This window comes from Siniperca chuatsi, linkage group LG2, assembly GCF_020085105.1.
Source record: "Siniperca chuatsi isolate FFG_IHB_CAS linkage group LG2, ASM2008510v1, whole genome shotgun sequence".
NCBI classification, from domain to species: domain Eukaryota; kingdom Metazoa; phylum Chordata; class Actinopteri; order Centrarchiformes; family Sinipercidae; genus Siniperca; species Siniperca chuatsi.
In genome coordinates this window covers 6,304,658-6,323,446 of record NC_058043.1, presented here as the reverse complement: position 1 = coordinate 6,323,446, position 18,789 = coordinate 6,304,658, and the positions used below count along the sequence as shown (strand labels likewise).

The window sequence follows — 18,789 nt, the reverse complement described above, 5'->3', positions numbered from 1 at the left end:
GAATATTATATTATCACTAACAAATACATGTGAGAGCATTTTAATGTTGTAGTTCATCAATATGGAGCTAATTTTAGATACTTTATACTACTGGGTAGATTAGTAATATAGTACTGTATCATATCGTATGTCATATTTTTTAATGTAAAAATGAACTAATAAGTGTAAGTGTCAATTGAACGTAGTGGAGTAAAAAGTACAAAATTGGAAATACTCAAGTAAAGTACAAGTACATCAAAATTGTACTTGAGTAAATGTACTTAGTTACTGTCCAATACTGAAAATGACCAACAAGTGAATATATTTACCCATTAAATAACAGACTTACCTATTAAAATCTGTGTTATATGTGATGGAAATAGGAGACAGTTTAGAAGAAATTGTCTCCCAACTAGTGCCGAAATGATTAGTCGATTAATCGTTTAGTTGATCAACAGAAAATAAATCAGCAAAATTCTTTAAATAGAATAAAAGTCATTCATCAAGAAAAAATAACTTTTAAAATTGAATATATTATGGTATTTTCAATTCTAGAGTCGATTCAATACTAGTTTTAAATCTAATATTCAATGCAGCTTTTCAGCAATTGATATCAGAAATACTTCCCGAGGGGAAACCCTTTAAATATGAGATATATAAGATACATTTTTGATATCAGAGCTACAGAAACGTTTCAATCTGCACCAAAAACAATTAAGGTTGATTATTAAAAAATTAATAAATAATGAATTAATTATTAGTTGCAGCCTGACTCCTAACGGGGACAAAGCCTGTGCTTTTATTCTGAAGGTAGACCAGTGCTGGGCTGTCTGTTAGTTTTAGAGGCTTCTGTTGTTTCAAGCACTGAAGCTTCACAGCTCAAACACTATACAGCTGTCTGCTGGTTTTTATGTCAGAGTGTGTGTGTGTGTGTGTGTGTGTGTGTGTTTTACTGTAAGAAACTAAAACATGTTAGTCAGCTTGAAGCAAATGAGAGATGATCAGCAGTTGTAAAGCAATATAAATACTTATATACGAGTATTTCTTCATGAATTTGTACTGTACTCAAGTATTTATCCTTCTGGTTACCTGATAAACTACGTTTTGCTCCGTAACTTCCTACATATTAAAAAATATGCATATTGTGATTTTATAAATTTTAGTAATCTGGTTTAAGTAACTGCAAAAAAACTGCTTATTATTAAATTCACAAACCCTTAACAGTCAGAGATTAAAATCAAAGATGAAAAGAGGAATGTTTTATTAGATGGATTTATCTATTTCCTACATTAAAGTACTATAAAACAGTACATTCCTAGAAAATGTAGAAATAATAGTAAAACAACAGTTTAACTATACAAAATTGAAGCAGAGCAGACATTTCCAGGAAAAAATAAAAATAATATTTACAAGTAGGAAATGCTGAATCTTCCCTTCCGACAAACTCAAACCTGCAGACGAATCAGAAGTCGTCGCTCTGCCTTCAGCAGCAACTCAAATATTTGAGTCAAAAAATATAAGACTTTATAAAACTTTAAACACAGAGCTCATGGTTCGATCCAGAAGAGAGAACAAAATGACCGCAGCGGCTGATCATGAAAGAATTATTAACTGACAGTCATTTTTATACATGTGTCAGATATGAAATGTGTTCCTGGGATCAATAACTGAGACGTGTATGGAAGCCCACTTGCACCAAGAAATGAAAAAACAAAGGATGAAAAGTTAGGAATTATTCAAATAAGAATTACTAAGTCACAATCATGAGATAATTAAAAGTATTTTCTTTTTAAGCCAAAATTATAGTTATAGTCATAATTTTGACTTAGTAAAAAGTTCTGACTTACTTTCTGATTATTTTGAATTCAGAATGTTGACTTACTTTCAAGGGGCCAAACATATTATCTCATAATTTTAATTTAGTAGATAAAAAATGTGACATAATTTCATCTGACATCTTTCATGTATCTATTTCTTGTTCTGGCAGGAATGGACTTCCATTAATAATCTTAAAACATTTCATAATGCCTCCATCATCGCTGCTTCCCGCAACAATGTTAGAAAAGGATTACAAAGCATTAAGAAATACATAACTATAAATGTATATATAAATGTATATTCAGTACTTTAAAATATGTAATCACAAGCTTAATGTAACCACGGTATTCAATACGTTATGGTGTAGGAGTGGCACCACCAGCCAAATTAATTTCAAATGTACTGTATGTTCTGGATTTGTGAATTAAAATACAGAGAAAATAAAATTCAATAAAAACTAAATTTCAATTTAACCCTAATTCACACAGCTCGTCCACCATATTACATCACATTAGCAGGTTTTAGTACATTTTTGACAGTTCTTTAACAGTTTGTCAATATTCTTTGACAGTTAAATGATTTATGGTTAGCCAGCTTCAACGATGAGTCATTGTCAACAAACATTTAGAAAACATTTCTATGTTGAAAACATTTTAAAATAAGGTATGCTGTTAAAACATATAAGAGGAAAAACTCAGCGCTCATTAAAATCCAATGAATATTGATAAAATGTTCTATTACTAACTGTTTTGGGGGAATTCCCCTTTATAATGAAAATGCTCCTCCTAAAATAAAAAGGCACATTAAATGAATGGCACTTTTTAAAAGACAGCATTCATTGATGAATATGTGGTTTTCCCCAAAGTATTTACTGTTTACTTGGTTTTGGTCCTAAATGTTGAGAATAATACAAAAAATATCCTCTGAGTTGAAATGTTGTCATTTTTTCAGAGTCCTTAAGGTGATGACACATTCAGCGGCTCTTGATAAAAAAATCTTTGTGGATAACAGAATCTCAGAAGGTGCTTAGAGCCCGTTGGATGTTGTTGCCGGGAAACATCTGGACGTGTTTATGGCGTTGTGTCTTCCTGTGTTTCCGTATCAAAAAGTGCCTGAACAAACAGTTTGTTTCCACATCATGTTTTGGTACCGAACATCAACTCAATCAACAGTGCTGCGGCAGTCTTTGGTTTGGTGGTCCGCTCTGCCAGCGTCTGGAGATCCAGCCCTTCAAAAATCATCCAGGTAGGGCGACCAGCGGGTCGCCTTAGTTACTAGGGACTAGTGTTCTAGACACGGTGGTTACCATAGTTACCAGGCAGCAGTGTTCTTGAACTCAGTGGTTACCATAGTTACTTGGACTACTGTTCTAAAACTCTGGGGCTTCGGTGGTTACCAGGGATCAGTGTTGTAGAATGCAGTGTTTACCATAATTTCTGCAGAATAATGTTCTAGAATGTAGTGGTTATCGTAAATACTAAGGACCAGTGTTCTAGAAACGCAGTCGTTACCACAGTTACCAAAGATTAGTGTTCTAGAACTCAGTGGTTACCATAGTTATTAGGGACTAGTGTTCTCGACACAGCTGTTACCATAGTCACCAACGACTAGTGTTCTAAAACTCAGTGGTAACCATATTTACCAGGGTTCTTTAACTCAGTGGTTACTATAGTTACTACAGACCAACGTTCTAGAAGTCAGTCATTTCCATAGGTGAACCACAGTAGTGCCTTTTAATCAATTCCAGTTTCGTTTCCACGACGATGGCTGGCAGCACTTTTAAGAAAGGGTTCAGATCCAAGACCAATACATTTTTGGTGATGACATCACTGGGCTTGTCCTTTTTTTGATCGGCAGGAAGTGTCCCCTACAATGACGCCACAGGTGCGAGTCCGTCACTGTGCTCCAGGTGGTGATGGTGGTGCAGCTCAGCTTTACAAACTGTGGCAGCGCCGCAGCTGAGCGACGTGACAGCAGGCGGCTCCTCGTCACCTGAAAGACACACGGCCAGGTGTGAGCGACGTCATTTATTTTGCCTTCACTCAGTTGCATGAGGAAATGAGAGCAGAATTTGTAATATGACATATAATAAATTAAAATGAAATTATAACGCAGAATAATAGTACAGAATGGTATTTTAATTGTAAAAAAACATCAGACGAGTTTCTAAAAAGTTGTAGTATTTGCCAAACAGCCAGCCTTACCCAGCCCAGAAGAAGACGATTCGCTGTCAGCCAGGGAGGAGGAGTCAGCCTGGTCATGTGACAGTCCCTCCATTAGGGGGATGGAGAGCTCTGAGGAAGGGACAGACGAATCATAGATGCCCGAATCACGAGGAGGCGGGAGCTCTGGAGGGGAAGGATGGCCTTCTTCTGCCAGGGCGGGGACAGGGCACACCCCATCCTGGAGGATGGAGGGAGCAGAGGAAGAGGAGGAGAAGGAGGAGGAAGACTCTTCTGGTAACAGTCCAGATATTCCAGAGGTGGACCTGAAGGAGCAGAAAAGCAGCAGCAGTCAGAATGACAAGTGGTCTCATGTTATCTGCTGTGGAGACCAACGAGTTACATTTACTCAAGTAACCTTTTTTGAGTAAATTGTACTTGTCAGAGTAGTTTTAATGCAGCATACTTTTTACTCTTTAATCCGTTATGATATATTAATTGCGCTGCTTTTATTTAATTATTTTATGCATTCGTGATCCGTTAAGAGGCAGGTGGTCAGCCGGTCCCAGATCTGCTGGCGCTCTGTTATCCTCCTGTGCTCTGTTCAGAGCAGCATAATGGCTGACGCTGCAGCAGGAGTATGGCTTTCAAACAGCACTAGCAGCTAATATTTACGGACGAATTAACAGTGCACAGCGCAGCGGGGTCCGGTTGTGCAGGCTGGTCTGAGGTCAGTGCATCAGAGAACCATGCTGACACTGAGCTGACAGAGAGCAATAAGTGTGTCTGTTGTGTTAATGCTAATCAGTTTAATAATATATACACAGTTTATCATGCTTCAAAACTACTACTACTACTCCTGCTTTCTGCCATAATGTAAATATTCAAGCTAACGGTGTGGAGCGGTGTGCATTTAACTAGTCATGCTTAAGCTGATGAAGAGAGACAGAAAAGTGGAGACCAAATTATGCACACGAAAAAAAGGACGCTACTTTTATTTCATGTGGACATGACTGATATAATGTTTCAACCACAGATGGTCTTCCTCAGGTAAAAGTAAAGAAGCGAACACACCTGTATTTAATAGGCAATTAATGATGAAACATCACGGCCTTTTCTCCTAAGTTGCCTAAATGAGTCATCTGATATTAGACATTTTCAGAAAGATAAGAGACTGATTTGGCCGCTTCTCTAATCTTATCTAATCAGGAGATGATGATCTCACAAATCACAAATAAATACAGGTGTATGAGGAAGACCTCAGGTAAAGAAGACATCAAATTTCTTTTTTTTTTTTAAATGTATATATATAACACCTTGTTTACCTTGAAGTGGGTCCCAGCATAGACAGAGAGCAATGTGGCAGGCCTGGACTGGGACAGAGACCAGGACTAGGATAGGGACCAGGGCTGGGGCAGGGGCCAGGGCTGGGGCAGGGACCAGGACTGGGGCAGGGACCAGGACTGGGACTGTGGCTGGGGCCTAGGTTAAGGCTGGGACTGGAGCCAGGGGCCAGCAGGAGCATGTTCCTCCTTGGCGCTCCCTTTCTGCCCTCCAGCGACGGTGTTTTCACCACCACTTCATTCAGCACCAAGCCGGAGTCAAACTTCTGCTCGGGCTGAGAACAGGAGGAGGCGCAGGGAGACTTTGGAGGAGGGCTTGGAGCCGGGTCAGCAGGGAGAGGAGGATGTTTCAAGGAGGGGCCGGAGGAGGCTGAGTTACCTCCTGAAGGAGCCAGCTGCTTCTCAAACCAGTCGGGGTTCTGGCTGATGTGCTGGTGCATGTTGCAGATGGAAACGTAGAGCGAGCGTCCGGACTTACTTCTGAAGTAGTTCCTCCTGGAGACATTGAGAGGCTGCGACTCGCGATCAGCCAAACTGGACTGACTGGAGTGGAGCCGACTGAAGAGCTGAGGCAGCTGATCCATCAACTTAAACCTAAACACAGGACATTATTTTCAACTTTAACGCCAGAAAATATCAATAACCATCTTCCACATGTTGTTTCCTGTAATATTCAATTCAATTCAAAAAGGCTTTATTGGCATGGGAAACAGACGTTTACATTGCCAAAGCAGGTGTGAAATAAAAACAACAAAAATGTACATAATAGAAGAATTGTAATATTCCTCTACTTTGTTAAAAATGTTGTATTTTCTCTTCGGCTGCAGTTAATCATTTTCATTATTGATTAATCTTCCAATTATGTTCTTGATAAATCAACCACTGGTCACATAGATAGTGTAGGGCTGCTGTTGTTGTTGTTTTTGAAAGTGTTATCTGTTATTTTGTCCATAGTGTTGCATTTACCTGGTAGCCAGACTCAACATTGTAGGGATGTCGTTTTCTGTTGAATAGTCGAAGTAAACCGCCATGTAGCGGTTCAGCTCCGGAGTCCCGCTCTGCTTTGCCAGTCGCAGCTTCTCAGCAATCATGGCCACGGCCACAATGAACAGGTCACCACCTGATCCACCAATCGGAGAGCTGCTGCTGCTGTTACTACGGCGACTGACTGGTGTCTTCCCTCTGCGGCTCTTCTTCTCCACGTAGTAGCTGCAGGAAGAGAACCGAACCGGTTAGAATACGATACAATACAAAGAAGTAAAAACAAGGAAAGATGGATGGAAGAACAGAAGGAAAGATGTAAAGCAAGAAGTTGGTTCCATGACTTAATGTCATGTCTTAGTCTAGAGAAGATTTGATACTCCATCTGTGGATCAGTTAATACGTTTTATAAGTTTGGGGTGGTCTATTCGATTAGCTTGAGAAAACATCCACTATAGCCACCAGATCTTTCAACGTAATCAAACACACCATGGGGGCGGTTGTAGCTCGGGGCTCTCTCAACTTGGGTGAGCCTTCGGTGAGATTATTTCATTAAAAGCAGCTATAATTGATATTTTAATAATAACAATGTATCAAATGATAATGCGAAAGTAATCACTCCTACAGAGAATTACCACCTGACTCTGCAGCTCCCCTCAGCTTTACAGAGCTTTATAGTGAGTTTCTGGTCATTGTTTAGCTGTCCGGCCCACAACTTTTTTCAGCAGGCAAAAAGCCCTAAAAACCCACTGTAGACCTGCTCAGCACCAAACAGCAGACAGACACAGTTAGAGACTAGCTGGTGAACATAGTGGAGCATTTAGCAGCTAAAGAGCCAGATATTTCTCTCAGGAGTTGGTAGAGACCAAAATCAGAGCTAAAAGAGAGTAAATACTGGACATACATTAATCAGGTGGACACAAACATGACTGCAAATGAATGATAATGTTGCTCTTTAACTGCTGAATGTGTAATTAATCAACTTTTTCCTAACAAGTTCACCATATCAACTTAAAAGGTGATAATGCCCCAAAGTGGCAAAAAACGCCACTGCATGTGAGTAGATACTGGTATGTGTGTATCTACACATATATGTATGTATGCTATGTATGTGTGTATGTTTGTGATGTAGGATTATAATGTGCCTATGGGCAAACGTATGTTTATACATATATAAGACAGATTTGTTGAATTATATGCCGAGAGACATGATGTGGCATTCTTGGCATGAGTAACGTATGGAATTTGTGTTACATATTTTACTTATTTTAACATTATAACCCCAAGTAGATACAACGGCAATATATATGCTCTGGGGGAGCAAAAAACATTTGATATGGGAAGAGAGACAGAGGGAAGAAAGGGAGAAGAGAGGGAAACAGGGTGAGTCTGAAGGAAGGATGGAAGGGCAAAGGAAAGAAAAGAAGAAAAATAGGAAACCAATAAGAAGGATGGAAAGAAAAAGGGAAGTAAAGAAAGAACTATGGAAGGATGGAGGGACAACATATAGCTGTTTAAGCATCAATTTAATGTAATGAAACAATCTACCAACACATACAATAACTTCTGAGTACCTAACTTCTTATGGAAATTTAAATATTTATGTTTTTACTTTAGAGAATTTTGGGGATATTCACCACAAAGCAGTCAGAAAGTTTTAGCAGCACCTAGTGGCCACTGGAGGAACTGCAGCTGAAGGCATTTTGAAAACGTCACCAGTAGTTTTGACAGGAAGACAGAAGAGAAAGTACCGTAGGCCTTTGGAACAGACGGTGATGATGAAGTTGGCTTCGTCCAGCTGTCTGCTGAGCCACGACATCTGACCCTCTCTGCACATCTCCAGGTGTTCCCACAGGTCCAACACAACCTGAACATGAGTCAACAGGGATTTGAGAACCACACCCCAACCTTCAAAAAGGAACTTTGATTTAAATGGCCATTTAATTTCAACATTTTATTTATAATTTCACTTTTCCTCCTTATCATCAATCCATTGTCTGGTTTGTCTGCCTCTGTCTCACCTCACAGTTGCAGAAGTCCTGCAGGAAGTAGGCGAAGCTCTGGATGACGCTGATGTGTTTGGGACAGTCTCTGTTGGAGTAACAGATGAATACTTTGGGGCGGGGCCATGGCCGCTCCGTGTTCAAAGCTGCACTGTGATTGGACGACTCACTGCTCTCCTCGTCCAGCTGGCTGTAGATGTTTTCTAAGAGGAGACAAATGGACAAGACGGGTTAGTGATTTAGAATAATGTTACATCTGTCCACTCTCAAATAATGGAGCATCCTTGTCCCAGCTCACAAATTCATTAAACAGTGGATGTTGAGGTCTCCTTGAACCTCGCAGTGTTACCAAGACTAAAAGCCCTGTGAGCCTGTAATGTTCATTAAACACGAGTGTGCAGGAGACTTATAGTGAACTAAAACAAGCAGTATCACCAATAATTAGTGCTCTCACCTTGCTGTTTCTTGCGACACATGACAGTGAAGAGAGTGGCAAAGGCGGACATGATGACCAGAGGCACTGTGATGGCCATGGCACGGATAGGCCCCGCCCAGGGGGAGTGGACTGGAGACGAAACACAAACACCCAGCGTGAGACAAAGTCCTATAAAGTAACACTATGTAACTATATAAGTATGTGACAACTATGTAAGAATTACGGATAATGGTAAATGCTAAAACATCTGGCCCCTCTCCCATTCAAACAGATTTCCACCCATCCTGGATTCAGTCGGGCAGCTGTTTATCTAACATGGGGCGGGTTTGATACAATGACTGACAGAGGAGCGTCTCCAGTCCAGATTTGAAATCACACGTTTTGCTGCTCTGATTGGTTGATACAGTGCAAGGCACCAGGCTCACGAAACTCAGATCAAACTGTCAAACTAGGCAGTGCTGATCAAATATGAATCAAGATTCTGTTACTGCATTGCCTATCCCAACTCAAATGTTTTCAGAAACACATTTTAGTGTACTGTTTAACAGTAATTTGAGAAAGTTTGTGCCTAACTGATACAGTTAAAGAGCTAGAACAATTAATCGATTAATCAATTAGTTGACAGAAAACTGTAATGTTGGGCGGCCAAAACAAGACATTTGAAGACATCGTCTTGGGTGGGAAAGTGTGATGGGCATTTTTCACTGTTTTGACATTTAATAGACCAAACGATTAAACGATAATGAAAATAATCATCACTTGCAGCCCTAGACAGTTAAATTGATTACTGTGTGTGTGTGTGTGTGTGTGTGTGTGTGTGTGTCTCACCCTGGCTGACGTGGTACTGAGTCTGCCTCCTGGTCGTGTTACTGTTATCTCTCAACTGACACAGAAAAGAGGTAAAGTAGTGAAAGAAAGGGAAAAATTATCAATCCAACATATGAACAGATAGATATGAATTTTATCATTTAAGTGTTTTGCATTATATCAAATGTGTTGTGTAAATGAAGCTCAGTCCTGTGCTGTGCTTATGTACCTCTATAGTGTAGGTCCCTGGAGTGACGTCCTGGAGGATGCATGTAGTTCTGGGCTGGTTCTCGTCCTGCACACAGTAAACTTATTAAAAAATTGACTAAATCAACTGAAAACTCAGGTAGCATCATATCTTTATCAGCAACAAGTAACAAATTAATTCCCACAATGTACAAATCACAAGGGCTGGGAAATCAGACCAACAGTCATAATGTTCTTTTCAGAGCTGGAATCAACTTCTTTTCAATGAGCAACAACTAGTACACCAGAACGTAAACCTCCAGCCTCCACTCATCTCGGTGGTCGAGGTTTGGTGGTTGATCCCCAGCTCCACCTGCCCACACGTCGACGTGTCTTTGAGCAAGAAACTGAACCCCAAATTTATGACCAGGCCACAGGCTAATTGTTAAGTGCTTTGTCTGCTAAGGTAGAAAAGTGCAAAATAACTGCAGCCTGTACCATTGGCTACTGAAAGACTTTGTAACAGCGTCTGAAACCTGCTTTCCGAAGGCAGAATCAGAAATGTTTTGTGACTTTCCAAACCTGACCATACTTACTGGTTTGCAGCGCTGCAGTTTGAAGGGTCCGTCCTGCCGCAGTTTGTAGTACAGGTAGTAGAAGTGGAAGCCGAAGGAGGCCGGAGCGTGGTCGAACGTCACGTGGAGGTTCGACCCCAGCTGAGACACGTTCAGGGTTTTTGGCTTCCAGACTGCGCAGACAGAAACAAAACTTAACCTCCACTCTTTTAGACATGCACTGATTGCCCTTTAATGATGGAACTAACAATTAGTAGTAAAAAAGTATTAATTAAATGTCCCAATTACCATAAATTCTCAATTTTCTTGTTTACCTCAACAGCAGAGATAACTGTCTTTATTTCTAGATTTCCTCTTTTTAAGTATATTTGATCATATTTTAGTAAGAAGCCTCCCTGTTTTCTGTTTTCAGTACAACAAGAGTCATGTCAGACTCACCACTCTGCTGCTCTCCATTTCTCTGTTTAACATTAACACTGTTTTCAGTAACTAATCATGTGTTTCAGTCGTTGTTAAGCAACTGTCAAACTCAACACTCAAACTCAACCACTTCAAAGATGCGGCAAAGATGACAAAACATAATCCCTCTTTGTAGGCTTTTAATGTAAAACATCTGCACCGGGTTTTTTTGTTCAGGTGGGTGTAGAAATAACTTTATATCTCAAATAACTGCAAACTTTTTCATGGTGCTGATTGGATTAAAACTTTTTGTAATTGCTCCATCCACAGAGAGAAACTGTGTCAACTCTTTTAGGCTTAAAATTAGTTCAAGGGAATGTATTACTTACATTTAACTACTCTAAAAACAAGACAATCCTGGACTAACTCTGTCTCCATATGGCTCTGGTTATGACGATGACACTGAGGAACTTACATGGTTTACAAACCAGGTTGTCTGATCCCAGGAGGACTTCACACGCTGTAAGATGAACACACACACACACACACACACACACAGAAATGGTTAGAGAGCTTGTCCCTGTCTGTTTCTGTTCTCATTGTCCTCATCTTCACTTCAGGGCAATATACTTTTTTCATCTCTGTGTGTCCAGTGCAGAGATAGGTCCAGGATGTAAAGCGCTTCTATACATACTACAATCTTGGGTCTGCATACACAGACAAGTTCTGCACATAGCGCACTAGAAAACAAGATGATGCGCTACAGACAGCAAGAAGAAGAGTTCCTTTGTTTGTTGTTACTTAGCATAAGGGGAGGGGGATCAGCCTTCCAACAACTCTGTCAACGTGTTGATTCTTGTTAGCTAATAAGCTAGTAACCAACCCAATCAAGAGGTAGCTGTATTTTGTTGACAGTACAGTAAAGACAGAGCTCAAACCTGCCAACCCCACTATGAGGACTATACAAAGAATTTAGAGATGCTGTTTCCAGTCGCTGCAGTTCAGTAAACCTTGTTAAAAACCACATCACCTTTGGATTTGTTGGACTGCATCATTTTTACTTTCGCAGAGCTGGGCTAGCAGTTTCCTTCTGCTTCTAGTGTGCTAAGCTAAACACATGCAAGATGTTGTCATCTGACTCTGGGTAAAACAATAAATAAGCATTGTTTAATTAATCAGTTAACTAATTGATCCTGTTTGGATGAGGAGACAGCTGGACTCACAGTTGGTCCTGAGGAAGGACGGAGGGAAGAAGCTCTCATTCATCAGAGTCGGGAAAGGAACAACACGAACCATGTAGTCGGTGTCAAAGGTCAAACCGCTGAATGGCTGACTGCTCAGCTTCTGTATGAGTAAAACAATAATGAATCAACAATAAATAATACAAAGAGTCTGATAACAACAGTAAAATAAAGACATGAACAGGTTCCATCGAACATCTTTGGTCACTGCGGTGAACATCAAAAGTTAGGGAAGGAAACAATGAAAACACTGTATACTAATAGTCTTAGGAGGCAAGTTTACAAAGTGCTGCACAAAAAGAAGGTTATCTTTTGTTTAAAAAACATATTTGCTGTATTTATTCATCAGGGACAATGCACATTAATTGAGTTTCGTGTGATGTAATGTGCCAGATTTGGCCAAAGGGCTTATTCTCATCTGCAGTCCCTTGGCAGGCTAAAGTAAAAAAGAAGACACCAACAAGCAAATAAATAATAATAAATGCAATAGCTACTTAAATGTCTACAGATTCAGCCTGTCTGTTTGGCAATTATTCCAAAGTTTAGGGATACAGATATTTAAAGGATAGGTTAAAAATGTTTTCAAGTCTATCTTAATACAATACTCACATACATGCCCATATGTTCGTTGAAATAATAAAGCGTTTATCTTTTCCTGGCCGTCATGTGTAAGTTTATTGCCTGTGTTTTGTCCCTGCAACAAATCTACATGCGAATATCGGGACGTATCCCTCCACCGGAGCTCAGCACAGAAACACGAGGACTGTGGATTTTGAGTCAAGTTAGGAAGAGATCACTTCCCGGCCAGTATGTAGAGGAGGGAAATGATTACAGCCAACAATAACTCTTTCAACGTACATATGTCATGTGAGTAAAACAGAAACAGAACCAATCTCTTTAAGCTCTGCTTTTTAGATTTGACATTTTTGGGAACAAATGCTTGAAAAAAAAAAGGTAACAACATTAACCAGCCAGCCAGCAATACATGAATATAACCCCCCCCCAAAAAAACTAAAAATATACTATAGCTAACACTTGTAAACAACAACAACAACAAGCAGCTGCCTTCCCTGTGATTGGTTAGTTTGTCATTATTTTTGGTCCTACCGTGTTCTTGTAGGAGAAGTTGAGCTGTCGAGGGTCTTTGAGGATGAGATGTTGACACTGTTTCCCTTCTGGATTCTTGTCCTCCAGATAAACTCTGAAGCCTTTAATGTGTTCGATTCCTGCAGAGAGACAACAAGAAGTTCAGATTCTCCATCCTCCAACAATGATCCACATCCATCCTTCTCTCCTCGTTTCCTTTCCTTTTCTCCTCCCCTCTTATTACCTCATTCTGCTATTCCTATCAGTTCAATTCAGTGGGGCTTTATTGGCTTGGGAAACAGATGTTAACATTGCCAAAGCATGTGTGAAATAAAAACATAAACAGAAAAAATGTGCTATTAGAATATATACAGATAAGTAAGATAATATAGTAATTCTAAAAAATATTGACAGGTTTTGACAATTAAAGTTAAAAATACAAATACAAGTAAGTTTCCTTTCCCCGTCTCCTCGTTTCATTTCCTTTCCTCCTCTCACTGTTTTCTTTACTCCCCCTTCTTCTCTAATTATTTCCTTTCCTCCCTTTCTCTTCTCTTATTATTTCCTCCTCTCCTTTTTTCTTTCCCTCCCCTCCCCTTCATTCCCCTCCTGGCTTCCTCTTATATCTACCTGCCCTCTCCTTGTTCCCTTTCCTCCCCTCCACTCCTCTTCTTGTTGTATTTCTTGTTGTATTCCTCCACCCATCTCTTCTCCTTGTTTCCTTTACCCCTCCCCTCCCCCTCTTCCTCTCTTCTCGTTTCCTCCCCTCCTCCTATCTGCTCTTTGAAAACACGGCTGTCTTGTAATTATATCTTTACATCCATAGGACATGTTTTTCCTATTAGCTCTGTGGGGAGTAGAGAGAGAGAGAGAGAGAGCGAGCGAGCGAGCGAGTAGTAGAACAGGTTTTTCTGTCTTGAGGCAGATTCCTGAACACCTATTTCTCTCTCTCTCTAACTCTCTCTCTAACTCTCTCTCTCTCTCTCTCTCTCGAGGACAGACGAGGATGTTTTTGCATTTTAACGACAGCTGCAGTGTGACGGCAGGTTTGTGCTCAGTTTTTAGCTGCATGGCTCTATTACCCTAAAGGATGAATCCTACTGATTTTGGTGAACCCATATTTTTTATATTATTTAAAATAACTTCACTTCTCCGTGATGTGTTTTATGTAAGATCTAAGCCCAGATTACATAATCACATAAGACTAGAAAAAATCTCTGCATGATGTTATTAAGACCTTTAGCTTTCGCCCACCTAATAAAAGTTAATGTCTATAAAGTATTATGGCTAAAGTGTAAAACACATGTGGCACGTCATGTGATTCCCCAAGTGCAAATATCAGGTGTTGCAGGACAGACTAAACTCAAGAGGACTGAATGTAGAAACTGCTAAATGACCTGAGTATTTTTTCCTTTCTAAAACTGCAATAAATTCCTAATCCTAATTCATAACATTCAACTAATTTACAATGAAAACAACGTGAAATGGTTATGTAATATGATGAGGATCACATGACTGTTGGCAGTCACATAATTCTTGTCATATCCTGAATTCTCAATAAACCAAAGCAGGACTCCTCCACCTGCTACAGCCTGTAAAATCTAATCAGAAAAGAAACTGTTACTGCTTACTGACAGGAACGTTGTCTTATTCATGTGTCATGATTTAGTGATATTTAGTGTTTCAAGATAAATAATTTTAGTAAAAGTATATATGTTTCAGAAAAATCTGCAAATATCTTGTAAAATGAGAAAAGTATGATAAAAGATGAGCGACAATCACACTGGATCGAAATTAAACCCCAGTTTTCGCTTTATACATATACACTGCTCTGTTCTGGCTGCAGCAGGGTCCGACAAACATGTTGGGCAGCTGAAGAAAAACATTTCCAACTTTGTTTGTTTTTAAACTTTCGGCTCTGAAGTTGTCAGCAGGAAGAAGCTGTGCAGGTACCGAGGAGGACATCTGACAGATTTTTGGTTTTTCAGATGACGGATTCTGGCAGCTGTTCACATGTGACTGTGACATTTCTGGAAGGTTTCTGTCTCTCTGTGAGAAAACAACAGGCTGTATTGTTGCAGAGAGAGAGAGAGAGAGAGAGAGAGAGAGAGAGAGAGAGAGAGAGAGAGAGAGAGAGAGAGAGAGAGAGAGAGAGAGAGAGAGAGCTTTCACCTTACACTGAGCACACACACACACACACACACACACACACACACACAATTCCTTCACGGTCAAATCGTGGTATTGTAGTGTGAGATGTGATCCTCTCTCTTATTCTCCAGGCCTGATCAAAGGGAAACACACACACACACGCGCACACACGTGCACGCACACACACACACACAGAGCTGGGTAAATTTACAGATTTGAGCACTTTGAAGGTTTTACTCCCTCACTTTCCCTCCTTTCTCTAAATCTCTCCCTGTGGAGAGGCATGTAAAGGGACAATGGACAGACAGGTAAACAGACACACAGATAGACAAACATGTAAGCAAACAGACAGACAGGTACCTAGCGGACTTGCAGACCAGTGGACGACCACGGCGGCCTGATCCTCGCAGGAAAGATGGCTGAAGGAGACGTTGGTGACCTCATGAATCACATGTTTCCCCAACGGGTAGTTTAATGAACAGTCTGCAGGGCGAGAGACATGGACAGAAATAGAGAGAGATCAACAACAGCACATACAACCACACTTCATCCTCTCCGACAAATTATTACATATTTTAACACCTATGACCTCATGGTGCAGATGGTGACATCATTGACCACTCGTGGTGGAAGAAGTGCTCTGATCTTTTACTTAAGTAAAAGTAGCAATACCACAGTGTATAAATACTCTGTTACAAGTTAAAGTATTGCATTCAAAATGTTATTAAGTATCAGCATTACTAACAATTAGTATCAGCAAAGTACTCATTACGCAGAATGGCCCATTTCAGAATAATGTATATTATATTATTGTATTATAATTACTGATGCATTAGTATGTACATCACTTTAATGTTGCAGTTGGTAAAGGTGGGCCTTATTTTCTGCTATATATACTGCCGGGTAGCTTGTGAATTTCACCAAAGGATCAATAAAGTCTTATCTTTATCTGGAATAATACATCATAAGTGGAGTAAAAAATACAATATTTCCCTCTGAATTGTAGTGGAGTGGAAGTATGAAGTAGCAGAAAATGGAAATACTCCAGTAAAGTACTTGTGTAAATGCACTTAGTTACTTTCCACCACTGAATGACAGTGAGCCCGTTGGAGCATTTCAACACGGTGATGGACATGAAACTTCGTCAGTACAAGCAATGAGGCACATCGAGCTGTAAAAGTTCTGTCTGTTCCTAAATGCAGCGAGGAAGAGTTTTGAATAGAGTGACGTGAGGAGATTTTTCAGGCTTCCAGGGTTGCTGCAGTGAAAGTCACGTTTGTTTTGTCATAGACAATGTTAGGAGACTGACAGCTGGACATGACGTGAACATGGAAATGAAACTTTCCTTGTTGAATGAAACAACTGTGTTGGAAAATATCTGGTTCTTTGATTAAAAGCGTAGGAACATAAAGTCAAGTCATGCTTAGCAAACACGCATAGTTTGACTTGACATATTGTTAGCAGTAGCATAATGTAGCGATCATATCTCCACATTCCCCAGCTGTCAGAGCTACATCAGCACAGACCTGTCATTCATATTTTTATAAACCACACCTTCACTCATTCAATCACCATATGTACCGTTATCCCGCCTCCTCCTGTTCCCAACATTTCTCTTGTTTTACCTCGTGAAGGACGAAGATGGAGGGGCAGGAGGAGGAGGAGGAGGAGGAGGGGGAGGAGCAGCCAGCCATGAACCGAGAGGGAATCGGAGGAGAAAAGATGGACTTAGGATGCAGAAAGAAAAGGGGGCGTGAGCTCAGACACGACTGACTGCTCCTCTTTCCTCCTGCCAGCCACCTATTGACGGAGTGGATTGAGGTGAGGAAGAGGAAGATGGGACAGAGGAAAGGAGCTTAAAAGGATGGAGATGACTGAGAGGAGGTTAAGAGAGCATGGGATACGACACGAGTCACTGCTCCTCTTCCTCTCGCCTCCTCAAAGCGGGGGTCATGTTCAGGGCTAAAGAAGAAGGTCACGGCTGGTCTCTCCTCTTCCTCTTCTTCTCCTCTTCTTCAATCATAAAGCTTCTCTTTAGGATATAAAGGTGGGGAAGGTCGCAGCTTGTGCGTCCTCTTCCTCTTCCTCTTTGTAGTCAGTTTTTTAAAAACAAAGGAGAGGAGGAAGAGGAGGATGAAAGAGGGATGTGAGGGCCAAAGGAGAAGTTCACTGCTGGAGGAAGAGGAAAACCTTCATCTTTAGTTCTCACCTCCCCGCTCCTCTTCCTCCTGTTCTCATTCTAGTTTAAGAAGCAAAGAGGAGGAGATTGAGGTTGTAACCCTCACACACCCCTCTCTTCCTCTTCAAAGATGAATCAGGGAAGCAAGAGGAAGTGTGATTCTGTCTCCTGGATAAATCAATGCTACTATAGCTTTATGTTATGGCCATCATATTTAATTATTCTAAGTTTGTTTCTGAGAAATCTGTTTTTTTAGTGTGGTATGGTGAATAACTCTAAATACTACAATACCCATGAGCCACGGCTGCTGTTGCTATAATGAAGAAGCCAGTTCAAGGCACCATTCAGAGCACTGACTGTATATAAAGATGGACGACATGACAGCTCCCCAGAAGTGAAGCCAAAACATTTTGATCGCCCCCTGGTTGCTCGCAGAGGAATAAGATATGTCAGGCTCTGGATACACATTTGTTTATATGAGAAATAAGAAACGTACAGAATAACATCAGACTCGTGTTAAGATTTGCTGATCTCATCATCTTCCATTAGTGACCTACAGGAGGTCAAAGGTCACCCTGCTTTATATTCCCCATGACATCACTGCAAACAGAGTGAGAGAGAGGAAGCCTCTGACTCTCCTCCATCCTCCTCTGAAAGCTGGAGGTGGAGAGGAAAGGAAGCAGTGAGGTGTGTCACTCCCTCAACACACACACACACACACACACACACACACACACAATGAGCTGGTTCTGATTGTCATGCTAAAACACCTCAGCGCTTTACTTTGGCTTAAAGTGAGTGGGTTTCAACACTTTTCATTTCATCTCTTCTTAAGAACAGGATGCATCATTATTTCAAAGTCACATGACCTTCTGACCCCCACATCATTGGTGACCTAATATGTGTTAAGATTAGATTAAATGAAAATGAATCGCTTTTCTAGAGAAAAGGAGTCGTGGAAGCAGCTGAACATTTAAATTCACTGGGAGACCCTCGGACCGAACGACCCTCTGCTAACACTGAATAGTCATGATAATACGTTGTATTTATAGGAATAGTTTGACATTTTGGGAAATACGCTTATTCACTTTCTTGCCAAGAGTTTGATGAGAAGATCAATACAGCCAGGACATGGTTAGATTAGCTTAGCATAAATACTGGAAACAGAGGTAAACAGCTAGCCTGCCTCTGTCCAGTCAGTCAACATAACTTAATAAATAATGTACAAAAATCGATTATTGGAATCTGTGAATCAACTCAGAATTGTAGACGACAAGAATTGTGATTAGGGCTGAAACAATTAGTCAATTAATTAATTAGTCAATCGCCAGAAAAAATAATCTGCAACTAATTTGATAATTGATTCATTGTTTTAGTAATTTTTCAAGCAGAAATTATGAAAATATGCTACACATTCTCTGGTTTCGGCTCTACAGTGCGACG

At 40.4% G+C, this 18,789-nt stretch overlaps 1 protein-coding gene across 2 annotated transcripts in view; it reads right to left on the bottom strand.

Moving 5' to 3' along the window:
• Nucleotides 1-1,223: 1,223 nt before the first annotated feature.
• il17rd (interleukin 17 receptor D) overlaps nucleotides 1,224-18,789 on the bottom strand; it is a 30,461-nt gene continuing 12,895 nt past the window's right edge. Inside the window, exons 3-16 of one of the 2 annotated variants that reach the window (XM_044210433.1) lie at nucleotides 15,528-15,650; nucleotides 13,038-13,156; nucleotides 11,913-12,033; nucleotides 11,165-11,209; nucleotides 10,312-10,463; nucleotides 9,759-9,824; nucleotides 9,551-9,605; nucleotides 8,741-8,851; nucleotides 8,305-8,489; nucleotides 8,035-8,150; nucleotides 6,269-6,511; nucleotides 5,285-5,896; nucleotides 4,002-4,285; nucleotides 1,224-3,789 (exon numbers count right to left, since the gene is read on the bottom strand). In XM_044210433.1, the coding sequence (XP_044066368.1) occupies nucleotides 3,665-3,789; nucleotides 4,002-4,285; nucleotides 5,285-5,896; nucleotides 6,269-6,511; nucleotides 8,035-8,150; nucleotides 8,305-8,489; nucleotides 8,741-8,851; nucleotides 9,551-9,605; nucleotides 9,759-9,824; nucleotides 10,312-10,463; nucleotides 11,165-11,209; nucleotides 11,913-12,033; nucleotides 13,038-13,156; nucleotides 15,528-15,650 (2,357 nt within the window). In that variant the 3' untranslated portion in view covers nucleotides 1,224-3,664. The remainder of the gene's footprint in view (nucleotides 3,790-4,001; nucleotides 4,286-5,284; nucleotides 5,897-6,268; nucleotides 6,512-8,034; nucleotides 8,151-8,304; nucleotides 8,490-8,740; nucleotides 8,852-9,550; nucleotides 9,606-9,758; nucleotides 9,825-10,311; nucleotides 10,464-11,164; nucleotides 11,210-11,912; nucleotides 12,034-13,037; nucleotides 13,157-15,527; nucleotides 15,651-18,789) is intronic. The other variant, XM_044210442.1, reaches the window with a different exon arrangement.